The sequence below is a fragment of the Apus apus genome, chromosome 14 (assembly GCF_020740795.1).
Source record: "Apus apus isolate bApuApu2 chromosome 14, bApuApu2.pri.cur, whole genome shotgun sequence".
Lineage (NCBI taxonomy): Eukaryota > Metazoa > Chordata > Aves > Apodiformes > Apodidae > Apus > Apus apus.
The window spans coordinates 4,230,320-4,250,348 of NC_067295.1; the positions used below are offsets into that span (position 1 = coordinate 4,230,320).

The 20,029-nt window shown below is 40.3% G+C and overlaps 1 protein-coding gene across 2 annotated transcripts in view; it reads right to left on the reverse strand.

The window, feature by feature from the left end:
• Positions 1-20,029, reverse strand: part of SDK1 (sidekick cell adhesion molecule 1) — a 393,582-nt gene that overhangs the window by 124,464 nt on the left and 249,089 nt on the right. For both annotated transcript variants that reach the window (XM_051632376.1, XM_051632375.1), the window contains exons 9-14: positions 16,556-16,750; positions 15,263-15,379; positions 14,835-15,002; positions 12,647-12,749; positions 11,449-11,625; positions 2,599-2,735 (exon numbers count right to left, since the gene is read on the reverse strand). In XM_051632376.1, the coding sequence (XP_051488336.1) occupies positions 2,599-2,735; positions 11,449-11,625; positions 12,647-12,749; positions 14,835-15,002; positions 15,263-15,379; positions 16,556-16,750 (897 nt within the window). The remainder of the gene's footprint in view (positions 1-2,598; positions 2,736-11,448; positions 11,626-12,646; positions 12,750-14,834; positions 15,003-15,262; positions 15,380-16,555; positions 16,751-20,029) is intronic.

A 20,029-nucleotide genomic window follows, 5' to 3' on the forward strand; every position in this document is an offset into this window, starting at 1 on the left:
CGCCCCTCCCTAACCTTTCCATGTCTGAAAGCAAACAGGGATTAGGATGTTAAGCACGTTGCACTGCTGCTGACAGGGCAGGAGCTCCAGACACAAGCAGAGGAGCTCACTGAGGGCACAGTCCAACTCCTTGACAGTTCTTTTTCCACAGCATGAAGGGAACTGACAGAAAACCTGAATCTAAATTTTCCTTGAAAAGCAAAGAGAGATTCTCCACAGTCAAAACTATGCCTACAGAAGATCCAACGTCATCCCATCACTTGGGATGGGGAGGGAACAAAGGGAAGGTGGTGTTTTCCGAAGGGGCAGGAGGTCTGCAGACACTAAATGTTAACCACACACTACTGAGATCAAAATAACTCTAAAAACCAAATGCTTCAAGAACATGAAAAACAAGACAATATGCAGACGTTAGTCAACTTTCCAAAGCAAAGTCACTGTTGACATTGTTCTGCTATTTTTTTGGCATCCATAAAGCTGAACAATAATATTTGAAATGAGAAAACACAACGACATTGGGGCTCAGATTCCTCTCTGTCCTGCTTCTATGAATAACCACTCAGACATTGTACATAAAAGCAAAGTAAATAAAGATAAAGATGAGAACTGAGAGGACAGTGAGATTTAGAAAATTTCTGGGAGGTAAGATTCTAAATTCACAACAAACCCAGCCTGTGTTTGGTTTTTGCAGCTGCAAGCTTGCTGAAGTATGTATACCCATGATTTGTGATAATGATACTCTCTCAGTGGTAGATTGCAATGCCATCAGCCAAAATTATTTGATCTATGATGGAGTGAGCAAGGGTTCAAAGGATCCTGTGGAGTTCTGAGGGACTGTCTGCATGATTTCTGGAAGAACCATGGTTAATTTTTGCTGAGCCTTCTACAACTTTCAGTGAAAGAACTACAGCATTTTTTTAAAAATGGCACATTTACCCCATTCCTATACTAGAAAAACTGCAAAGCATCCTTGCTAGAGAGGCACTTAAAGGCCTTTAAAACTTCTCCTGGCAGCAAGTGAGCTGCCTCCTCTCTCGGTGACTCTTCCCAATCAATGCAGCCCAGTGCAGGACCCAAGTGCACATATTCTGCCATCTCTGTGCTGTCTCTATGTAAATACAGCTCTAGAGTCTTTGTATCGTGTTCCCAGACTGGGAGTTTATTGGTTTGTCTTTGTCAAAGCCACTGAGAAACACAAAACACAAGGTGATACCCTTGGGTGAAAGAACTGGTAAGGAAAAGCAAAAAGGCAGCTACTGGCCTGCAGTCAATGGGAGGGGAAGGAGAGAAGAGCAGCAATAAAAAAGAAGGTGGTGATAAAAAGGTAGAGAGTGGGTGTGTGCTCTGAACACTGAATTTTCTGAGTCATTTGTTACAAAAAGATCAGGAATCTTTGCTCAAAAAGAACTGTTTTAAGGACAGCAGTCCTGGGCATGACTTGGGAGTTCTGCTAAGATTAGAAAAATGCACTTTGTTTAACAGATGTCAAGATCATCAGTTCTGGGACATTCACATCTGAAAAGGTGTGCGCTCCAGCCTGCACAGCAAGAGGCTTGTATGTGATCTGAAGCTCAAGTTTCATCTCCAGCTCTGTGTGGCAAAACAAAATGCTACTCTCTAGATAACCAGAAATCAGGACTGTTTCACATTCAGTTATGCAATGACTAATTTCCACATGTCAGAAAAAGTGACGCTCTTAATTTTTTCATCAAGAATCAATTGTTAGGCTTAGATTTCCAGCTCCTAGGGTAATAGAGATTAGAAAGTATTGCCAAGGTGACTGATTTCCATATAACCTCATCTTTCCATCAACTTCTGAAGAGGCATTAGCAGTGCCCATAAATAACCTTGCAAACTGAGAGCCACAGAGGACCAGACATGCAGCATGAAAAACCTGAGAGAAGTGGCAATTCACAATGACCAGGTTTGTAACTCAAGTAGATAGATATTTGGATATCTTAAAGATAAGCATCCTCAACCAACCTGCCTAGGGGTATAAAATTATAAGCTGGAGAAAACAGAGAAAACATCTCATAGAATTGTTTGGGTCGGAAGGGACCTTAAAGATCATCTAGGTCCGACCCCTCCTGCCGTAGGCAGGGACACCGTATGAACTCATATACAAGACAGTAGCTCCTGTTGCCATCCAAGTTTGTTCCTCTGACAGACCATTAGTTCCTTATATTACAACCTGCCTGCCTTTTTCAAGTAGAACTGGAGCTTTGAATGCATTAAGATATCTACAAGTCCAGGGCAAAAGACAACAATGGGAAGAAATAAAATATGATTACTGCTGTACTGCAGATGTCAAACAGAAACACCGAGGAACCGAGCTGTTGTGCCTCAAGTCTGGCTGGCAATGATGGAGGTGCAACAAAGGCTTCCCTGTACAACAATTCCAACATCTCAGGCTTCTTTTTGTTGTTTAACTCCTTCAATGTGCAAAGAGTGAAGCCGGGGTTTCCCTTTCACATACATTGTCTCTCCTTTAGCAAACAACAGTTACATTTTGTTGGCAACTCTGGTAAAAGGTGAGTCCAAAAGAAGGCTGAATAATAATGAAGAACATGAGGTTGAAACAGATTTGACTTTACTCACTGTTCTCAGAAAGCTCAACCATGTAGTAGAGAACAGGGCTGTTCCCATCAAAGGGGCGCACCCAGGAGAGCATCACGCTGCGGCTGTAGGAGGAATTCAGAGTGGCCAGAAGGTTCTGAGGGGAATGAGGCAGCTCACTGTGGAAGGCAAGAGAAAGGGAGAGAAAACAACACAGAAAAATCAATCCACATTTCCTTTAGCTACAGTCTTACAGGCAGTAAAAGGAGCACCACATAAGACCTGTACGATGATAGATTAAAAAATACCAGCAGCCGTTGTACAATTAAATAAACGAAAGACATCTCTGAATTCTTCATAATTTTATCCTATTTGGAAAAAAAGAAAGAAAAAAATGCTGAAAGTCCCAAGGCTGATGCTTAGAGCAGCTGATAAAAATGTTGCTAAATGTGGAAAAAAGCCAATTTGCATACTGGTTTTGATTGAGATAAGTTGGTCAATACATTTCCTCTCTCAGTTTTACCCTCCTTCTTACAATGATGTCCCAGCAATGTGACAGCACTAATACATATAAACAGTAAAACACATGGGAGATATGATTTAATATGGAATTTTTCATACTCAAGGAAGCAGAAGACATTGACACTATCCATACAAAGCTACTAATCAAAATTACCATATGTATTCTTAGGTTACAGAACAGCTTGATTTACTCGCAGATTCAAGCTTATCCTGTCATGGGTAGAATCTTTCTTTCCTATAATAAGGATTTTTTTGGAAGCACCCAGCCAGAAAATTTAGTGAAAATGCTTGCAGAAACCCCATGGAAATACAAAATGAAACAGTGAAAAAAAAATAAAATAAAACAGAGGCTCAATTAAAATGTGTAATTTCTCTACATAAAAGCAATTTGTGGAAAAACATTTCATTTGTACTTATTGGCTGAGAGTTGGAGGCTGCATGATGCAGTGAGAAAAATAAACTGTGCTACATCCCCTTGATGAGGATCTGCATTAAGTGGTATGAAACCTTCAGCCATCATACTTGAGCATGATTTTTGCTCCTCATCATCCTGCTTCCTAAGGAGGACAAGGAGCTCAGACAGTGAAGGAAAAGCAAGGAGGATCAGTTTTCAACCATTCAATCTACCTGCTCCTACCCAGGAGAGCTGAGGGTAACGCTTCCTCAGCATGCACCACTGCTAATCTGCTCTGGCCAGAGCAGAAACCCACAAGGGTACTTCCAGATGCTTAATTTAAAAATGTAGCAACTTCTGCTTGTGATATATCATGCTACTGAAGTCTTGCAGTTATTTAAAAACCGCAACTCCTTAGCCACTCACAAAAGTAAATACAGGCTCTGGCTTTAAGCCAGAACAATAAATATGTCCTGGATTTGGGTTTCTAGTGGGAGACTGAGGAGCATATGGACAGCCAGAAAATAGTTCTATTATGTTTTCTACTGACACTCTATATGCTTTTGTTTATGTATTTATGATGGCTACGTGCTGTGTAGATAATGCTGAAAGGAAAAAGGTTGTTGGAAGAGCCCAAGATTGCCAAGAAAAACACATAAAAAGAGATGACACAAGCGGATGACACTCAACTGCCCACCTCTCTCTGGGCTGGAAGGATTAATGTTTCCTAAGGCTGAACCTGAGACTCAAAGTCTCATCTCATGTCATTTGACTTTAAATGCCTACCTAACCAAATTGAGCAGCCTGGTCCCCCCAGACTCTTTCTGTAGTAAACATGGAATGACACCTCAGGGTGTGATTCAGATCTTAACTTCATTAAATCACTTGCTCAGGATGCCTTGATGATGAGGAGTTCAGGCTGGCTAAGTTCTCAGTCAGGTCTGGGCACACAGCAACCAGGCTCCAGATGCCTGATGCACAGACAGCTCAGACATGGTCAGTTTTAGCTAGGAGAAACATCAGGCACAGGAACGAGCAGGTATGAGCCCAACAGAAGCAGATTTTAAACTGAGCACTGCAAAATTTTAGATAAACAAACTTAGGGAAGAGAGGGACCTGTAAACAAAGTAGGAGGGCAGCTGGTCTGCAAGGCAAAATGACAGAATAAGCTTGTGATTTGAGAATTGTGGAGTGGGGGATTAAGATATGGCCATTTACCCAGGGACTACAGGAGTGTGCTACATAATTCTGAATGAAACATTACATGATAATAAACATTAAACCTCCACTGCAATTTATCATTCTGTCCTGAGCAAGTTGGTTGGAAAAGTGTTCTTGTGATTAAGCTGGCAAAGGAAATGACTGAAAGAGAGTGAAACGTCTTGTTGTGACATGGCTCATGGAAGTCCCAGTCCTCACCTCATTTATCAGCAGGCCCTGTGGGGAAAAGCTTGGAGATGGGTTTGGCTTCAGCTCCTTCCAGGAGATGCTGCTCACACAGGGACCAAGGAGGAGGGAGGGCTGACGGGGAGCTCACAGCAACTTTTTATGCCCATATAACTAATTTTCTGGCAATAAACACTCTTGGAATATATTAAGGATATTTCAGGGTGTGCATTTACTAGTTTATCTTGTTCCCACACACATTTAGAAGGGCTCAATTAACGCTTATTTGAGGACAGAGGCAACATGTCTAAGAAAGACTTTACAGCTCAGTTTCTTAGGGTACAAGTCTCAGAAGACTTTTGGAGGAGAGGGGCCATTCCCTTCTTCATGTTTTTTAAGGCATGAACTGGGTTTAAAGATGGATTTTGTTTGTTTAGGATTTGAGTTTAGTTTATTCTCATAGATTGACACAAAATCAGTCAGCAGTGTGAAGGGAACAGGCACTTTCTGGACAGATCCTGAGTAGCTTGAGCTGCACAGCCACAGAGCACACCCCCCTCCACTAATACCACATTCTTTACCCATACTTGTCCACACCAAACAGCAACAGATGGTGCTTACAGATTTAAATCCCTCAAGGCAGACCAAACAAGTGCCTAAGAAACACACCTGGGCAGAAATAAATACTTAAAACTATGAAGACATTTCAGCTCAGAAATGTCATTCTGTCTTTGTAGTGTACAAAACCACAGATTAATAAATAGTAATTCCTACATGAGCAAGTACTTACACTTTGTCCCCTCATTTGCTGCCACATACCATGTGGAAGGGTTGATGAATGAGACCTAAACCACAATTTATGAATATTCATGTTTCCAAAAGAGATAATGACTTTTTTTTTTTTTTATTATTCCTTTAAGGGAGTTACTTTTCTTTGCTGTTAACATCCACAAAATAAATGCAGGGAATGGTAATTTCAACCCTTCTTCAGGGTCCTTAGACTAGAACAGAGTCCTTAGTCCTAGTCCTTAGACTAGGACTCCTCAACCTCTGATAAACAGAGAAAGTGGATGAAGTTTAGGACAATATCACACAGGGCACAGGTTGGGCACTGGAAGTTTAATTCCAGCATTATCTTTCTTTTGTTCACTGAAGCCCCCAACAAGAAATATCTAAAGGTTTTTCAATACAGGATATCTTAAGACCTCCCTCCTCTAAAGCTGAAGGGCTGCATGGAGGGAAGCTTTCCTTAACTTACTTGGTATGATAGTAAAATGTGTATATGGGCACTTCTAAAACTGTAATTGATAGATAAGGCCAGGGTTAATGGCATAGCCACCAAGTTGACCTGAGGGGACTCTGACAAAGCAATTAAAATAGTGGATTTGCAAGAAAAGGACGTGAAGTCTTTGCGACAATCTAGGAGAGAAATATTAGCTAATTTCAGATGATCCATGCTCAAAACAGAAACCCTAATGTTTTGAGTCAGCTCACCACTGCCAGGGGGCAGCTGAAAAATTCACTCAACAAACACATAGAGTGTTTTATAAAATTAGCTAAAAGCAGAGTATTTGCTGAGGGAGATAAACCAGACATGGTTTGGAGAGATTTGTGAGAAAAATGGTCCAACAGCAGGTAATTAGGGAGACTGTGACTGAAGAGGGGATTACTAAAAAGCCAAGGGAGATTAAACAAGTTTTCTTGTCAGTTTATAAAAAGCCTCACTCCTATTTCATAAATGATTTCCTAAATCATGTCCACCACACAGGTTTTACTCAGGAGCAGGTGGTTCATCTGCTAGGCCTGATAACACGGTAAGAGGTTGAGGCAGGAGGCCTAACAAAGCACTCAGCCCTGATGGCTTTGCTCATAAAAGTTTGTTTGAAATTAAGAAACATGTCATCTTTTGCTCAGGACTTTCCAGTTTCTCTTGCAAAAGAGAAGCCTCTCCAATTTCTAAACACAGGAAGGATTCTTGAAAGGCACTCACTAGTTTTGAGGCTTTCTGTCTCTCACAGGCCTGTGTAACAAGGTGGATTATTGAAATTAAAAGCTTACCAAGGCTTTTTTTTTTTTCCCCATTTCGTTTTGGTGGTTGCTACGAAATGAAAACCTACAGACAACTTGGGAAAGGCTTTTGAATTTTATGCTTTCTTTTTTAAAACAAACAAAAAACCAAACCAAAACAAAAAAGAACACCAAAAAACCAACATTTGCATTTCTTATACACCTTGAATGATGATGAACAGACACAATTGTATTTCTGAGTGGTATTTCTTTCTTGGAGTGTCAAGCACATTTAAACTCAGCAGTGAACCTTACTTCTTGGATGACATCTCAATAGAGAGCTTGGAAAAATAAATAGAAGTTTCTTTCTAGTGAGGAAGGAATAATATACTTTCAAATCTGACATCCTTCCTGTTTTCAGTCCCTGTAGAAAGGAACCGAGTTGGGCTACTGGAACAAAGGAATTTTGCATACTTATGAAGATAAGTTTGCCATGAGACATCATTTTGATTTGTGACTCTGTAGTGGTCTTATTGTTTTTATTTTTAGCAATAATGTTATTTTTTATGAAATGTATTGGAAAGAAATTGAAAATAGTAGCAATTAAAAATACTCAAGTAAAAAGGGTATCAAGATTCACGTATAAATGATTGACAAAGGCAAAACTGTGCACTCTTGGCAACCCACTGGGTTTTATTATAAGTGGTTAGTTCCTCTCTTCTGCTTTTGAAGAAAACAGAACAATCATAGCTCTTTCTCTGGTGAAACAGACCTGAAAGATGAACTTGCTGTCAGGAATAAATTGTCTATTTTTGTATTACAGTGTCCTCCCCATATTTTTGCATAGAGAAAGAGCCTAAAAGATCTTGACTATATGTTGTGACATAACAGAGGCTTGTGAAGGGCTTTGATTTTCCAACAATGCAGCATTACCATACTTTTCAATCACATTCATACAACAAAGAGATTCTTTAGTATGGACTGCAGACAGGCTGATATTGAGCAGCAGGTATCATCAGGCAGAGATAGTGGTAATTCTGCATATTTTATGTGCATTGTGAACCCTCAGGATACTTTGAGCTGGAATCAGCACAGATTCCTGTCAGGTCAGTGATACATGGCGATAACTCAGCTTATGCAGCTTTAGGAACAAGCAGTTTTTCCTCTATGTATATTTCAGTATGGTATTTACAGGGCTATAAAAGTATGCTAAATGAAGCTAGGATGTTTCATAACATATCATTATTTTCAGGATCAAATCCTAGGACTTGGAGGAATGCAAGAGAAGCACAAGCTCATCATCAAAAGACCTGCAAACATTTCTGTATTTGCATTCAAGAAGCTCTGCTAGCACAAAAAAAAAACCCAACCAAAAAATTAAAATCTATCTCTTGCAAAAGAGAAACATCACTCGCAAATGTTTTACCTCATGCAAATCAAATCAAGAGATGTACAGGAAGAATAAACAGATTTAGAGAGAAGACAAATTAATGAATAGAGTATCACGACTAGCAATTAGTTTCAGTGCCCAAGCACCATCGGTGCAAAATTGATGAGCAAGGTAACCTTTGGTTGCAATTTAGCAAGTTCTTTATTAGTTTTCTAGCTTCCCTTTTGAAATATTTTGTTTCTTCATAGACATGCTGAGAATGAGATCCATCCTGCCTGCACCACCCATGTATACCATCCTGTGCTACCAACATGTGTTCTTCTAGCAAGAAACCTTTTTCCCCAAGTCTGTCTCCCAACGAGGAAAGATAAAGCAAGAAAAACTTTTCTTTTCACAGATTAGAAAACCAGACTACTCAGAGATAAAATAACTGAAGGTCACCGGTTTTGAATTGAATCAGTTTGAGTAGAAATCACTAACTAACTTATTTGTGCCTTTGGAAATTTCTCTTGATAAGCCTAAACATAGAGAAGAGACATGCTGGTTCCCGAGGGAATAATGGTGGTGAGACAATTGGAGTTGTCAGATAAAGCTAGGTAGGCCATGATATTATCCTTTGGTAGACTGCTCCAGTCTGTAATTGGTGGAGAGGCCTCCTCTGAACATTTGTCTGACATTAGTGCTACTCAAGGCACTGAAGTGTAAGTGCTCATTGATGGGAATGTACATGCCCTGTTTGTTAATGTTCTGCACAAGAGAATTATCTGGGAGAATTGGGGATGTTATAGATCTGTCATTCCTATACGAGCTGGAATTTAATTTAAGCTTTACTTCAGACATTTCATTTCCACACATTTTCTTCTTCATTTCACTTCTGTTGTATCATGTATCTCTATTTCTTCCAGATTTGTGCAGCTGAGCCAAACGATAATGATGAAAGCTGCAAAGGAATGCAATGTTTTTTTGGCATGATTGCACTACCTGCAGCACTACTTTGGCAGAAAATGTCACCATTCAAGGTACGATTGAGTGACTGAAGCACCGAAGTCCTCTAAAAGAGTGGATCTGATATATTTCTTTAATTCCTCCAGAAAGAAAAACAGGTTATAGGCAACCAGCAGCAGAACATTGGAGGAAGAGGAGATCCAGGATTAAGAGTCAGCCCCAGTGCATGAAGAGCCAGCCAACACAGCTGGAACAAAGTGGGGTGCTGGACAGGCAGCCTGAGCAATGCTCATGAGATGTGCCTCCCCCAGCTCACTTGTAGTTGAGTTTTATGGAATATAAAACTGTTCCTCACCGGTCAATAGGGAGCTGTAAGCAAATACATCTGCTATGGGGTTCCATAGGACATCTTTTGCTATTTAGGACTGAGAAGTGGTCGCACTGCTGAAGTGTTTAATGCATATTTATAGCTTTGCTTCAGAGTCCAGGTTTCAACACTCTTTTCAGTCTTTACTCCATAATTTTCTGCCCTCCATTCAAAAACCGCCTCAGAGAGAAGCAAGCACGGTTATACAGTGGCAATATATTTTGAATTGTCTTCTGTTCTTGGATTCCAACCAGCAGTAAAATGCTCTCCGGGAGGAGAGCTGAGGAGTGCTTAATTAGAGGAAGAATGTATGACCGCTCTCTGAAAATGGGCATCTGATCCTGCCTTGGCACCAGCAGAATAATGCTGTATCAAGCAGCCCTCTGCACAGCAAATCTCGGGGGGTGAACTCATTACACTGCCAGCAACAGAAGTTGCCATCTTCTCAGAGAGATCAGGCATGACCAGCAGAAACAGATGTAATTTCAGTTAAATTGAAGCATGCGACAATATTCAAATAAATAATAATACTAAAAAAAAAAAAGGCAACATAAAACGTTAACTTCTCATTCGTTTGATCTGCTCCACACATGTACCAAAACCACAGTTGCTGTTTTTAGTGATAAAAATGAAATGGAAGTGACCTTCACCCCAGTGGAATGACAGAAATAGAAAATATGGAAACTCATAAAGACATTTTTATAATCTTTTTTCAGAACTGAGCTGCACTTTAAATATTTCCTTGTTTTTATTTTGAAAGAGCCTTAGGAATAAAGAAAGCCATACATAAAAATAGTTTTCCCCTGAGAAATTTTGCACAGAGAATGCAAGAGCAAGCAATGCGTGTCCAGGGACCAGTCATTCTGATAGGTGTTCAACAGAGAAAAAAATATTAAAAGGAGGAAAACATTTTCTTATAACCCTGGCATCGCAGCACAGCACCTGGGCTTTATGGGACAGCCCTACAGCATGGGATGACAGAAGGATTCCAGCCAGAAGGGACCTCAGGAGTCCAGTCTCCAGTCCAACCTCCTGCTCACAGCAGGGCCAGCCATAAGACCAGACCAGTTTATTCAGTCTGCTCTTGAAAACTGGAGACAGTATTCCAGATGTAGACTAATAAGTGTCAAATAAAAGGGGGTAACCATGTCCATCAATCTATTATGCTCATGTTAACACAGCCCAGGATGCTGTTACTGATATTTACTGCTGTCAGGGCACACAGCTGGCTCATGTTCAGCTGCTGTCTACCAAGATCCCCAGGTTCTTTCCAGCAGAACTGCTGCCAGCCAGTCAGTGCCCAGACTGTGCTACTGCTCCCCAGATGGAGATGTTGCATTTGTCCCTGTTGAATTTCAAAAGGTTCCTCTTGGCCCATTTCTCAGCCTATCCAGGTCCCTCTGAATGGTGCTCCTGCCCCTGAGCGTATCTCAACTGTCCCACACCCATTTTGTGCCACCTACAAACATGATAAGCATGCACTCCAACACCTCCTTCAGATCACTGGTAATGATGCTGAACAGGACATGTCCAATTAGATTCCCCTGAGGCATTGCACTTGCTACTGGCTTAAGGTAAACCACAACCTCTTAATCATTACTGCTCGAGCTCAGTCATCCAACCAGATGGACACACAGGGTGATGTAAAGATGCAGTTACTCAGAAGTAATTTCCAAGGCTCCAGTTACTTAGAAGTCCAAGCAGCATTGCAGCATGCTCAAGGAAGGCCATTTCAATGTAATCTAATTACGAATGGGCCAGGCTTAATTTATCCAAAAATCAAAATTACAGACTCCCCAGACCTCCTAGAATGAAATGGTAGAAAAATTCCCAAGAGTATCTGAAACTAACCATAGTGTATCTTTAAGATGGAATACTCACATCACTTCTAGTCGAGCAGTTCTGGAGTCATTTCCTCCGAAAGAAATTACCTCACAAGTATAGTCTCCAATGTCACCTGACCATGTCTGACTGATGAGGAGGGTTCCATCTTTCTCTACTGTGACCCTGGAACTGCTGGATGGATTTATTACAACATTGTCCTTCTTCCAAACGTACCTGAGAGTTAAAATGCTTTAGTTAATAAATACTCGCAAGAACTTCAAAATACATTTATTTGAATGGTGCTGTAAGGTATCAGCTTCCATAATCACACCTTTAAAATGATAGGTCCCTGCAGTTACTCTGAGCAACAGTGAGTGCCTTTTACAAACGTAAGTTTTAGATCAGTGATCAGAATGAAAAATATAATTGTATCCAAGTTACTATGTATTTTATAAATAAGACTATACATTTTGCATGGAAAGGTGGAAGCACTCATGTTCAAGTTCTACAGTCCACCTTCATCAGCATTTTTAACCAAAACATCATACTCTACAGCTGAGTTGTCAGCCCATCTCATGTGTATTGCCTACAGTTGTAATACAATTAAGTATCTCTACATGAAATTTGTACACCTGTATTTCTCCTTCCAAAGTTCTTACTGTGGTTCACCCTTCTAGTACCTCCAAGTCGTTCCTTGCATTCTTTCATTTGTGTTGTTTTCAGAGGAGGTGAATTTTCACGATAAGTTTATTTTTAAATGGTGAGTTTCCTCTAAAGGCTCTAGCACAGATTTTAATAGTTCAGAGAAATTCTGTTTTCCTTCACACAGCTAAAGCAGAACACAGATCCTAGCTACTGATTTGTTTCCAAGAATACAGGCATCTCCGGAGTTGCTTTCATGCACCTCAATGTAAACACTTCTGAAATCCTATTCCTTCTTTTTGGCTTTTATTCTCATTAAGTATCAAGCTCTGACAAGTTGGTTTTATTGATAGTGTATTAACCTTGATAGTAAAATCATGGAAGGCTATATTGAAGTCATGAAGTGGAACATAGCTCATTGTAAATAATACATAAGGCTGAAGTGGAAGATGGAATTTATATGATTAATGATACAGTGTACAACCTTATAATGCAGTAATCAGGGGTCTGGTGTTAAAATCTGGGGTCCTGAAACTTTCCAGCTAATGCTATTCATATAGCTCATAAAATTAAGCTGGGATAAACCACACAAACAAGAACAGACACCACCAACCTGATTGAAATTCTAGGATCACGAGTGGCTTCACATCTCAGCGTGGCTGTGGTTCCCTTGATCACAGTGCTGTTCTCAGGGGGGTGAACAATGAAAGTGCGATCTGAAAGGAACACAAGCCACAGTTCAGGTGAAATGACAGCATTTGGACTTGGGTATTTGCTCAGAGAGCAGGCAACTGGACATTTGTCATTCAAAGCAAGCAGGCTATCCCTCTTCGAGCCTTTGCAGTGAAGGCTGCTCCTCATTCTAATGTCATTGTGCCAAGAAGAGGTGGCACGCTGTGGGATGCAGAGAGGGAAGCGCAGCCCAGGGCATGAATCCGAGCAGCCATCTGAGTTGGAAGAGCACTAAAGCTGTGCTGACTCACCTCACCTCTTTTGTGGGAAGCATCTATAGCAGGTCCCTAAAGTCCTAAGGTAGCAAGTATGATTGCAATGCACTATGAGTGGATCCAAACACAAGTTTAGTCAGAAACCAAGTCATGCTGTTTGGAAGGGGGGGAAACAAAAACAAGGAAAAGCTGTGCAAAGAAGAACATACTAGGAAAACCTCCAGAAAGAGAAAGCTTAAATGACACCCTACAATCTCATCAAAACCAGGAAAGATATTAGAGGAAAAGGAGTTTCTAGCAGCCTGAATTTTTCATATAAAAAAAACTTTCATATAAAAAATTTTTCCTATAGGAAAGGTATGCTGTTTACTCAAATGTTTCAAAACATCTTTATTCAAGCACCTCCTGGAGTCCCAGAACACTATAACTGCTGTAACTACAGCAACCAGATCTGGTGTGAAAGATCTCTATTATGCTTAACACACAGTAGCAGCAGCAGATAGCATCAGCTGAAGCAGGTAGACAACTAGGATGAGTGTAGAAGATATGTTCTTGAAGTTAATCAGTCCCAAATCCCTACAGAGATAATCAGTGAGATATCTCATACATGCACAAGAAGAAATCATCATCAAAATGAAGAGCTAACTCTAATAACATGGAATTTTTAGCACTGTCCCTGATGTACCCATTTATGTCTTCCAGCTTTAACAATGGTGCTGTTGCTGCACCAATATTAGCTTATATTCACTTTTCTTTTCCCCCTCCAGTGCAGTACAAAGAACAGAAACTATCCTTCATATATTTAAGAACCATGCCTTTGAGAATTAATAGGAAGGATCTCAGGAAGGATCTCCATGCACCTGGATATCATTTAGTTTACAGCATCTAGGTGTGCATTCCCACCCTGTGTTGCCAATGAGACATAACTATGATGGCCATATGACACAAGTGTACTACATTAACTGCCAGTGTCACTTTCTGCTGTTCCCAAGTTCAAAAGGCAAAATGTTGCTGATTTGATTGGCACAGTCTGGGGATTAACAAATGTTGAAGATGAAACCACACATCAGCAGCATAATCTTTAAGCACAGGAAAGGAGAGAGGGCTACAACATTTCCGTATTTATCATCATTATCTTCACTGGTTTTAATTATTTTTAATCCCAGCTCAGGGGTTGTTATTTCCTACCCTTAGTAGCTAAAAACACATTACTTTTCCATTTAACTCACTCAGGAGCAACACAAGTGAACCTGTTGGATCAGACTCTCTACCCCAACAGAGGAAATAAAAAAGCAGAGATCAAGGACAAGCAGTGAAGGACAAAATCATTTCCTGGCTTGCTCTGTGCCATGCCAATCTGTAGCATGAGAGAGCAGTTCAAGTCTGCTGTACTTTGGTTTGGCTTCCAACAGTGCCCAAGGCCACAAAAAAATACAAAGGTATGAGGAAACTTGTATCCATTTTAACAGTGGCCACAGCCTTGGTAACAGCAGGAGCTGGTCTATAGTGCCTGCAGACTCCTGGAGGCAGAAACCCATGCAAACAGCCAGAACTGCAAGTGGAAAGGTCTGATTTGCAATGCGAGATTCACCAGGACAAACTGGAGTAAAATTGTAATTGTATCTGCATTTAAATACACTTCCTTTCACGAAATAGAAAGGTTTATATGCATAATTTTACCAGCAGAAAGGGTATTTGTGATAGGTTTCCTAAAATAGATACATTCTTCCTATTAAATCATACAAGTATCTCTATTAACAAGGAAAGCATAATTACTTATGAAAATTTCCTGAGCATACAAAACCTGATTAATACTTGATTAAAGTGAGAGTTTAAACAAAGCATTAGCCTTACTCCACACTGTCAGCATCACAAAAGCGTTCAGAGCTCCTTCAGAGTTGACTGCACAGCAAGTATAATTGCCAGCATCCTGAAGGAAAACGGGTGTTATCTGGAGCCCTCCAGATTCAAGAAGAATGAACCGAGGAATCTGAACGGAGCCACTGGCTAAGATCTGGTTTCCTGAAACATAGGAGGGAAAAAACAGCATGATTAGTGTCATGTACACTGCATGGATTAAATACTGCAGTTCTACTTCTTCCAAAAGTCTATTAAAGCCTGTCCATGCAACTGGCTCACAATTGCCCCACAACAAACCCTAGCCTTGCAGAACCACAGAAATGAAGAAATATGCACCAAATGGACCTACAGAATCTCCATAATAGGAATGGACAAGAAAACATGGATTGCAGCTTTTCCACAACAACTTAATAACTTCCTACCTCTCTTCCATGAGATGGCAGGTTTTGGAGCCCCTAAAACTTCACAGGTTAGCACTGCAGTCATTCCCTCTGTCACAGTGGTATCCTCTGGAGGCTGTATAAATGCTGGTTTAATGTCTAGAATAAAAAAAATTAGGAACTGCATGCATCCTTTACCTATTATCATGGACTACTTTACATCCACTTTTATAGAGCTGATCATGGAGAAGGACATGACAATAGCAGATGAAAACTTTGCAGCAGTGACTGTAACCTTTCATTATTCATCTCCTAGGAATTGTCTAATTCACTTTACTACCTACATGGAAAATAAAAATCCATCAGTGCTTGTACATGTGCAAGTGGGATGGCTTAGAGATGAGGGAAGATAAAGCTCAAAATGGGTGTTTGGGGGGAATCTAGATAAACAAAACTATTTTCTTTCATCTTCATAAGAGTTCTTCGAGATGAAAAGGAACTTGAGAAAGGCATTAACTTTGAAACTTAAATGTCAGCCAAAAGAATTTAGAACCTGAGTCTCATCCAAGACATTTTCCAAGTTTCTCTCTCTCTTATTTTCCCCCAGTTGCATTTTATTACATTTTTCCTGCAGTTTCCTAGATATGTATTGAACTGGGGCTGATCTATTTTCTGAGGCCAGCAGGAATTCTGGTCAGTAGATGTAAACTGCTCTTGGGCTAAAAAATCAGCCTTCTGAAGAGGATTTATAGTATTACAGAAATGCCTGTTAATAATCACTTTTTAAAGAGACTATTAGGATTTGTAATTCTTCCACAGAGAAGAGTGTACTTCATTAACAGAAGCATTTAATCAGACTTTTTGGCCAGAAAAAAATACGTTTAACTTGAACTTTCTTCCCCGTACTAAATGTAGTTGTAGGCAAAAGGCAGATAAAATGATACCATGCATAGTCATGAAGCAGTAGCTCAAATTCAGAGCAGAATTACATTAGAGTAGAGCTAAATTACTTAAGTGTAAAGGAAAGATAAAAGTATTTCACTATTAACTTTCTTTGCTTTCTTTTCAGTAAGTTCTCCATTGGTAGCATGAAATAGGAGAATTTGCCTCAAGCCTCTAATATTATGGAAAGATTTTCTGCAGGCTTCAGCAGGTTGTGTTCAGGCCACAGAGGGCATTTTGAGGCACCTTGCAGCTTGGGCAGCTACCCTTGATGAAAACTAAGGTTCTGCAAGTCCAACTAAAGCAGCACAGCATGGTGGAGAAATCTGATGGATGTTGGGTCACCTACATAAACAGCAAGACAACTCATCTACGTCACAGCTCCTTACTCACTAGTCACATCCAGGTAGGTGTGTGTCTGTATCTCCCCAGCTTTATTAGTAGCAAAACACTGGAAGATCCCAGCATCCTGAGGACGCAGCGCGTGGATCCGCAGCCCACCACTCAGCAGCACTTTGTAGCGGGGGTTTTCCAGCTTGCTGAGAGGAACAGAGTTCTTATACCAGACCAAGGTGGGAATGGGAACACCTGGGAAAAAAACCACACCAAAACAAACCACAACAAAATAAACCCAACTATACAAATTTTTTTGCTATTTGTCTTTTCATACCATGTTTTATGTAATCAAAATAGGGTTGTTCAACCTTCTCAAGAAGAGAAGGCTCCGGGGAGACCTTGTACTGGCTTTCCAGTATCTGAAGGGGCTACAGGAAAGCTGGGAAGGGGCTTTTTACAAGGGCTTGTAGCAAGAGTACACAGGGTGATGAGTTAAACCTTGAAGAGGGGAGATTTACATTAGACATTAGGGGGAAATTCTTTAGTGTGAAAGTGGTGAGACACTGGCCCAGGTTCTCCAGGGAGGGTGTGGAGGCCCCATCCCTGGAAGTGTTCAAGGGCAGTTTGGATGGGGCTTGGAGCAACCTGGTCTAGTGGGAGGTGTCCCTGCCCGTGCAGGGGGGTTGGATCTAGATGATCTTTAAGATCCCTTCCAGCCCAAACCATTCTATGATTCTATGAAAATACATGGCACTGTTGTGGTCACATCCCCGGTTTCCCGTCCGTCCACACCAATCATTTCTTTTTTACAAGTTGCTTTTGATAAATGGCAGCTTCATCTTCCACTATGGTAATAATAAATGGTAATAATAGACTGCAGAACATGTGGGAATAAAACCGGCAAACAGTGAAAGGGGGAATGCTAAGAAAACATGTTATCAAATTACTTTCTTCACTCAATCATATTTCATGCTACTACAAAATAAGATTTACAGTAATTTCCCATTGAAAGCCACAATCATGCTACTAAACAGAAGCAGTGTGGCAATGCAGCAAGTCTGTAAGACTGTTCCACCCCATATAAGATTCCTCTCTGTTACTGTAGCTAAGATGTCAAAATAAAAAGGAAATGGCAAATTACCCACAGAAAATGAAGTGCTCACGCAGCTGTATTCGAGTCCTAATTTGGCAGCTTAGTTTGAGCTGATATACAAACAGCATGTTGCCAGCAATGAGATAGCTGCAAACTATTATTATTTTTATTCATTCTCAAACTTCACCTGCTATTTGAAAAATGCAGACATGAAGAGAAACACAAATCCTACCCTGCATATAACCCACAGTCCCATTTATTCCTGTTTTCTTTCATGTGCGTGTTCTACAAACCCTGACACAGCTATTTCAGGTAAATTTTTGCTCCAGTAATATCCCAGTCAGCTGGGATGAGGAGAATGTAAATTTGCTGTATACAAATAGCGTAGGATTCTCTTTTCTTTGAGAGATATGAGGGCCCAGAACAGTCACACAGAGATGTTCCTGTCCTGCTCCTCTTATCAGACAATGTTTTATCTTTATATCCCAGAAATCCCTCACTGATCAAACACTGAGGGCCCAATGCAGGGAGACCTGAAGTGAAGCAGGTATTTCATGATGTGGTTGGGTAACCACAGGATCACTAGGGTATCAAGCTGATTTAAGTTATCTCAGCCCCAAACACGGCATTTTCATAATCGGCAGCTATTTTTCAACACGTATCACTTAAAATCTCAGAGCTTGCACTAAGGTAAGGAACTGTGGACTTAAATTCATGGGTGAGTGAAATTTGCCCAAGTAGAGAAGAGCAGGATATCACAGGAGCATGACGGATGGGATGTCAGTGATGAATTGAGCTTCTGCAGGCAATGAATTTCGCTGCAATGCTGGCAGTGATTTAAGGCTCTCAGAGCGGAAGCGCTACGGGAAGATCCATATTATCATCACCATAATTTTAAAGATCTAGAAGTTAAGTTACTATTGTATTATACTTCCATTCATCTCTTCTCTCAATGTACTTACTCTCTATCTACAGACAAAGGCTATATTAACTCACTGGAAAGAATGTACAAACAACATAAGAAAGGATTGAAAGACAACATTAAATTGCTGCTGTTACTTTTATAAGCATGTACCATTTACTACAATCACCCCTGATGCTTTTGTTCTGCTGATAAAATAAAATGTGCTCACAATCTAGAAGCTAATCATCTCAGGCAGAAATCCACTATGTAGACTGCATTGTCTGACAGAGTATAGACGTTGTGTAGTAGCTTGCAATAGGAATAATTTAAATTTCATACACCAGCCCATATGCAGAATTAGCGTAAATTTCAATGTTCAGAATTCTCAGTGAGAGTGTTATTCATCTCCTGAAAATCCTCCTGGGCAAATACAAATTATCACTGAGTAATGAAGAAACAGATGATGCAAAATGGAATAGTTCTCCCGATGCCGACAAGCCTGAAAATGATTTCAAGTTTAAATAATAGCAACTCCATTTTCCCACATATTAGACTTGATAGGCACCTAGGAAATAATGCAATCCTGCACTCAGTACACTCAAACCTTTAGCACTGGTGTCATTCCATAAATCCCACACTACTAACAGTATTAGCAAACCTCCTAATCCTATAATCACTGTGAGATACAATGTCCTATCACCAACTCAGCTGACAAAGAGAATATTACCATCTCTATTTTTCTACATTTTGGTTACAGATATCTTCCTCTACTCAAAGTTATGAGGCTGAATAATAGGATCTTATCTAAGCACTCTGATGCCTGTCAGCAGCATTCATTTGGGTTTTAGTGATCTTCCCAGAGAGATTTGTCTTCCAAGTTGTACACATTTTCTTTGATCATTTTGCTACCTCTTCAGCAAAAAAAAAAAAAAAGTGAAACCAGCTTCTTTTCTTCTACCCCTCTCCTCACACCCCCAAAGGAATTTTGCTTCTTTTAGTCTCTAAACACCCTGGTAAAAAAATTATGAACAGAAAAAAACACTTTAAAGACCTTTTGGATGATAACTTTCCAAGCAGTATCAGTCCTGCCTCACTGTTTGAGACATTTGAGCGTGGCCTAAAAGACTAGTAATAATAAATAGAATAAGCTTATCCCTCAGCACATAGGCAGCATTATTTATTTCTCACAGCCAAATCAGTGTTATGGAGGAGAAGGGAAGGCAGGAAAGTGAGACTCTGGTTCTGACTTTGCCACTTTCTCTGTAACCTTGGGCAGATAATTTATGCAATCTGAGGCTCAGTTTCCCCATGTGTGAAACAGATTCTTGACTCTTTGCCAAATTGAACTTACTTAAGAATCTGGATAAAAGACTCAGCATATTCACTGTGTCACTTTTGTTATTTATTTTGCACAGATCCCAGTGGGCTACTGGGGAATCCCAAAAGCATCTTTCCATCTACTCATCTAAACAGGTACAACTGAAGTCCAATTAACTGCCCTCCCTAGACACCACCAGTGTTGCTGGTAGCTCTA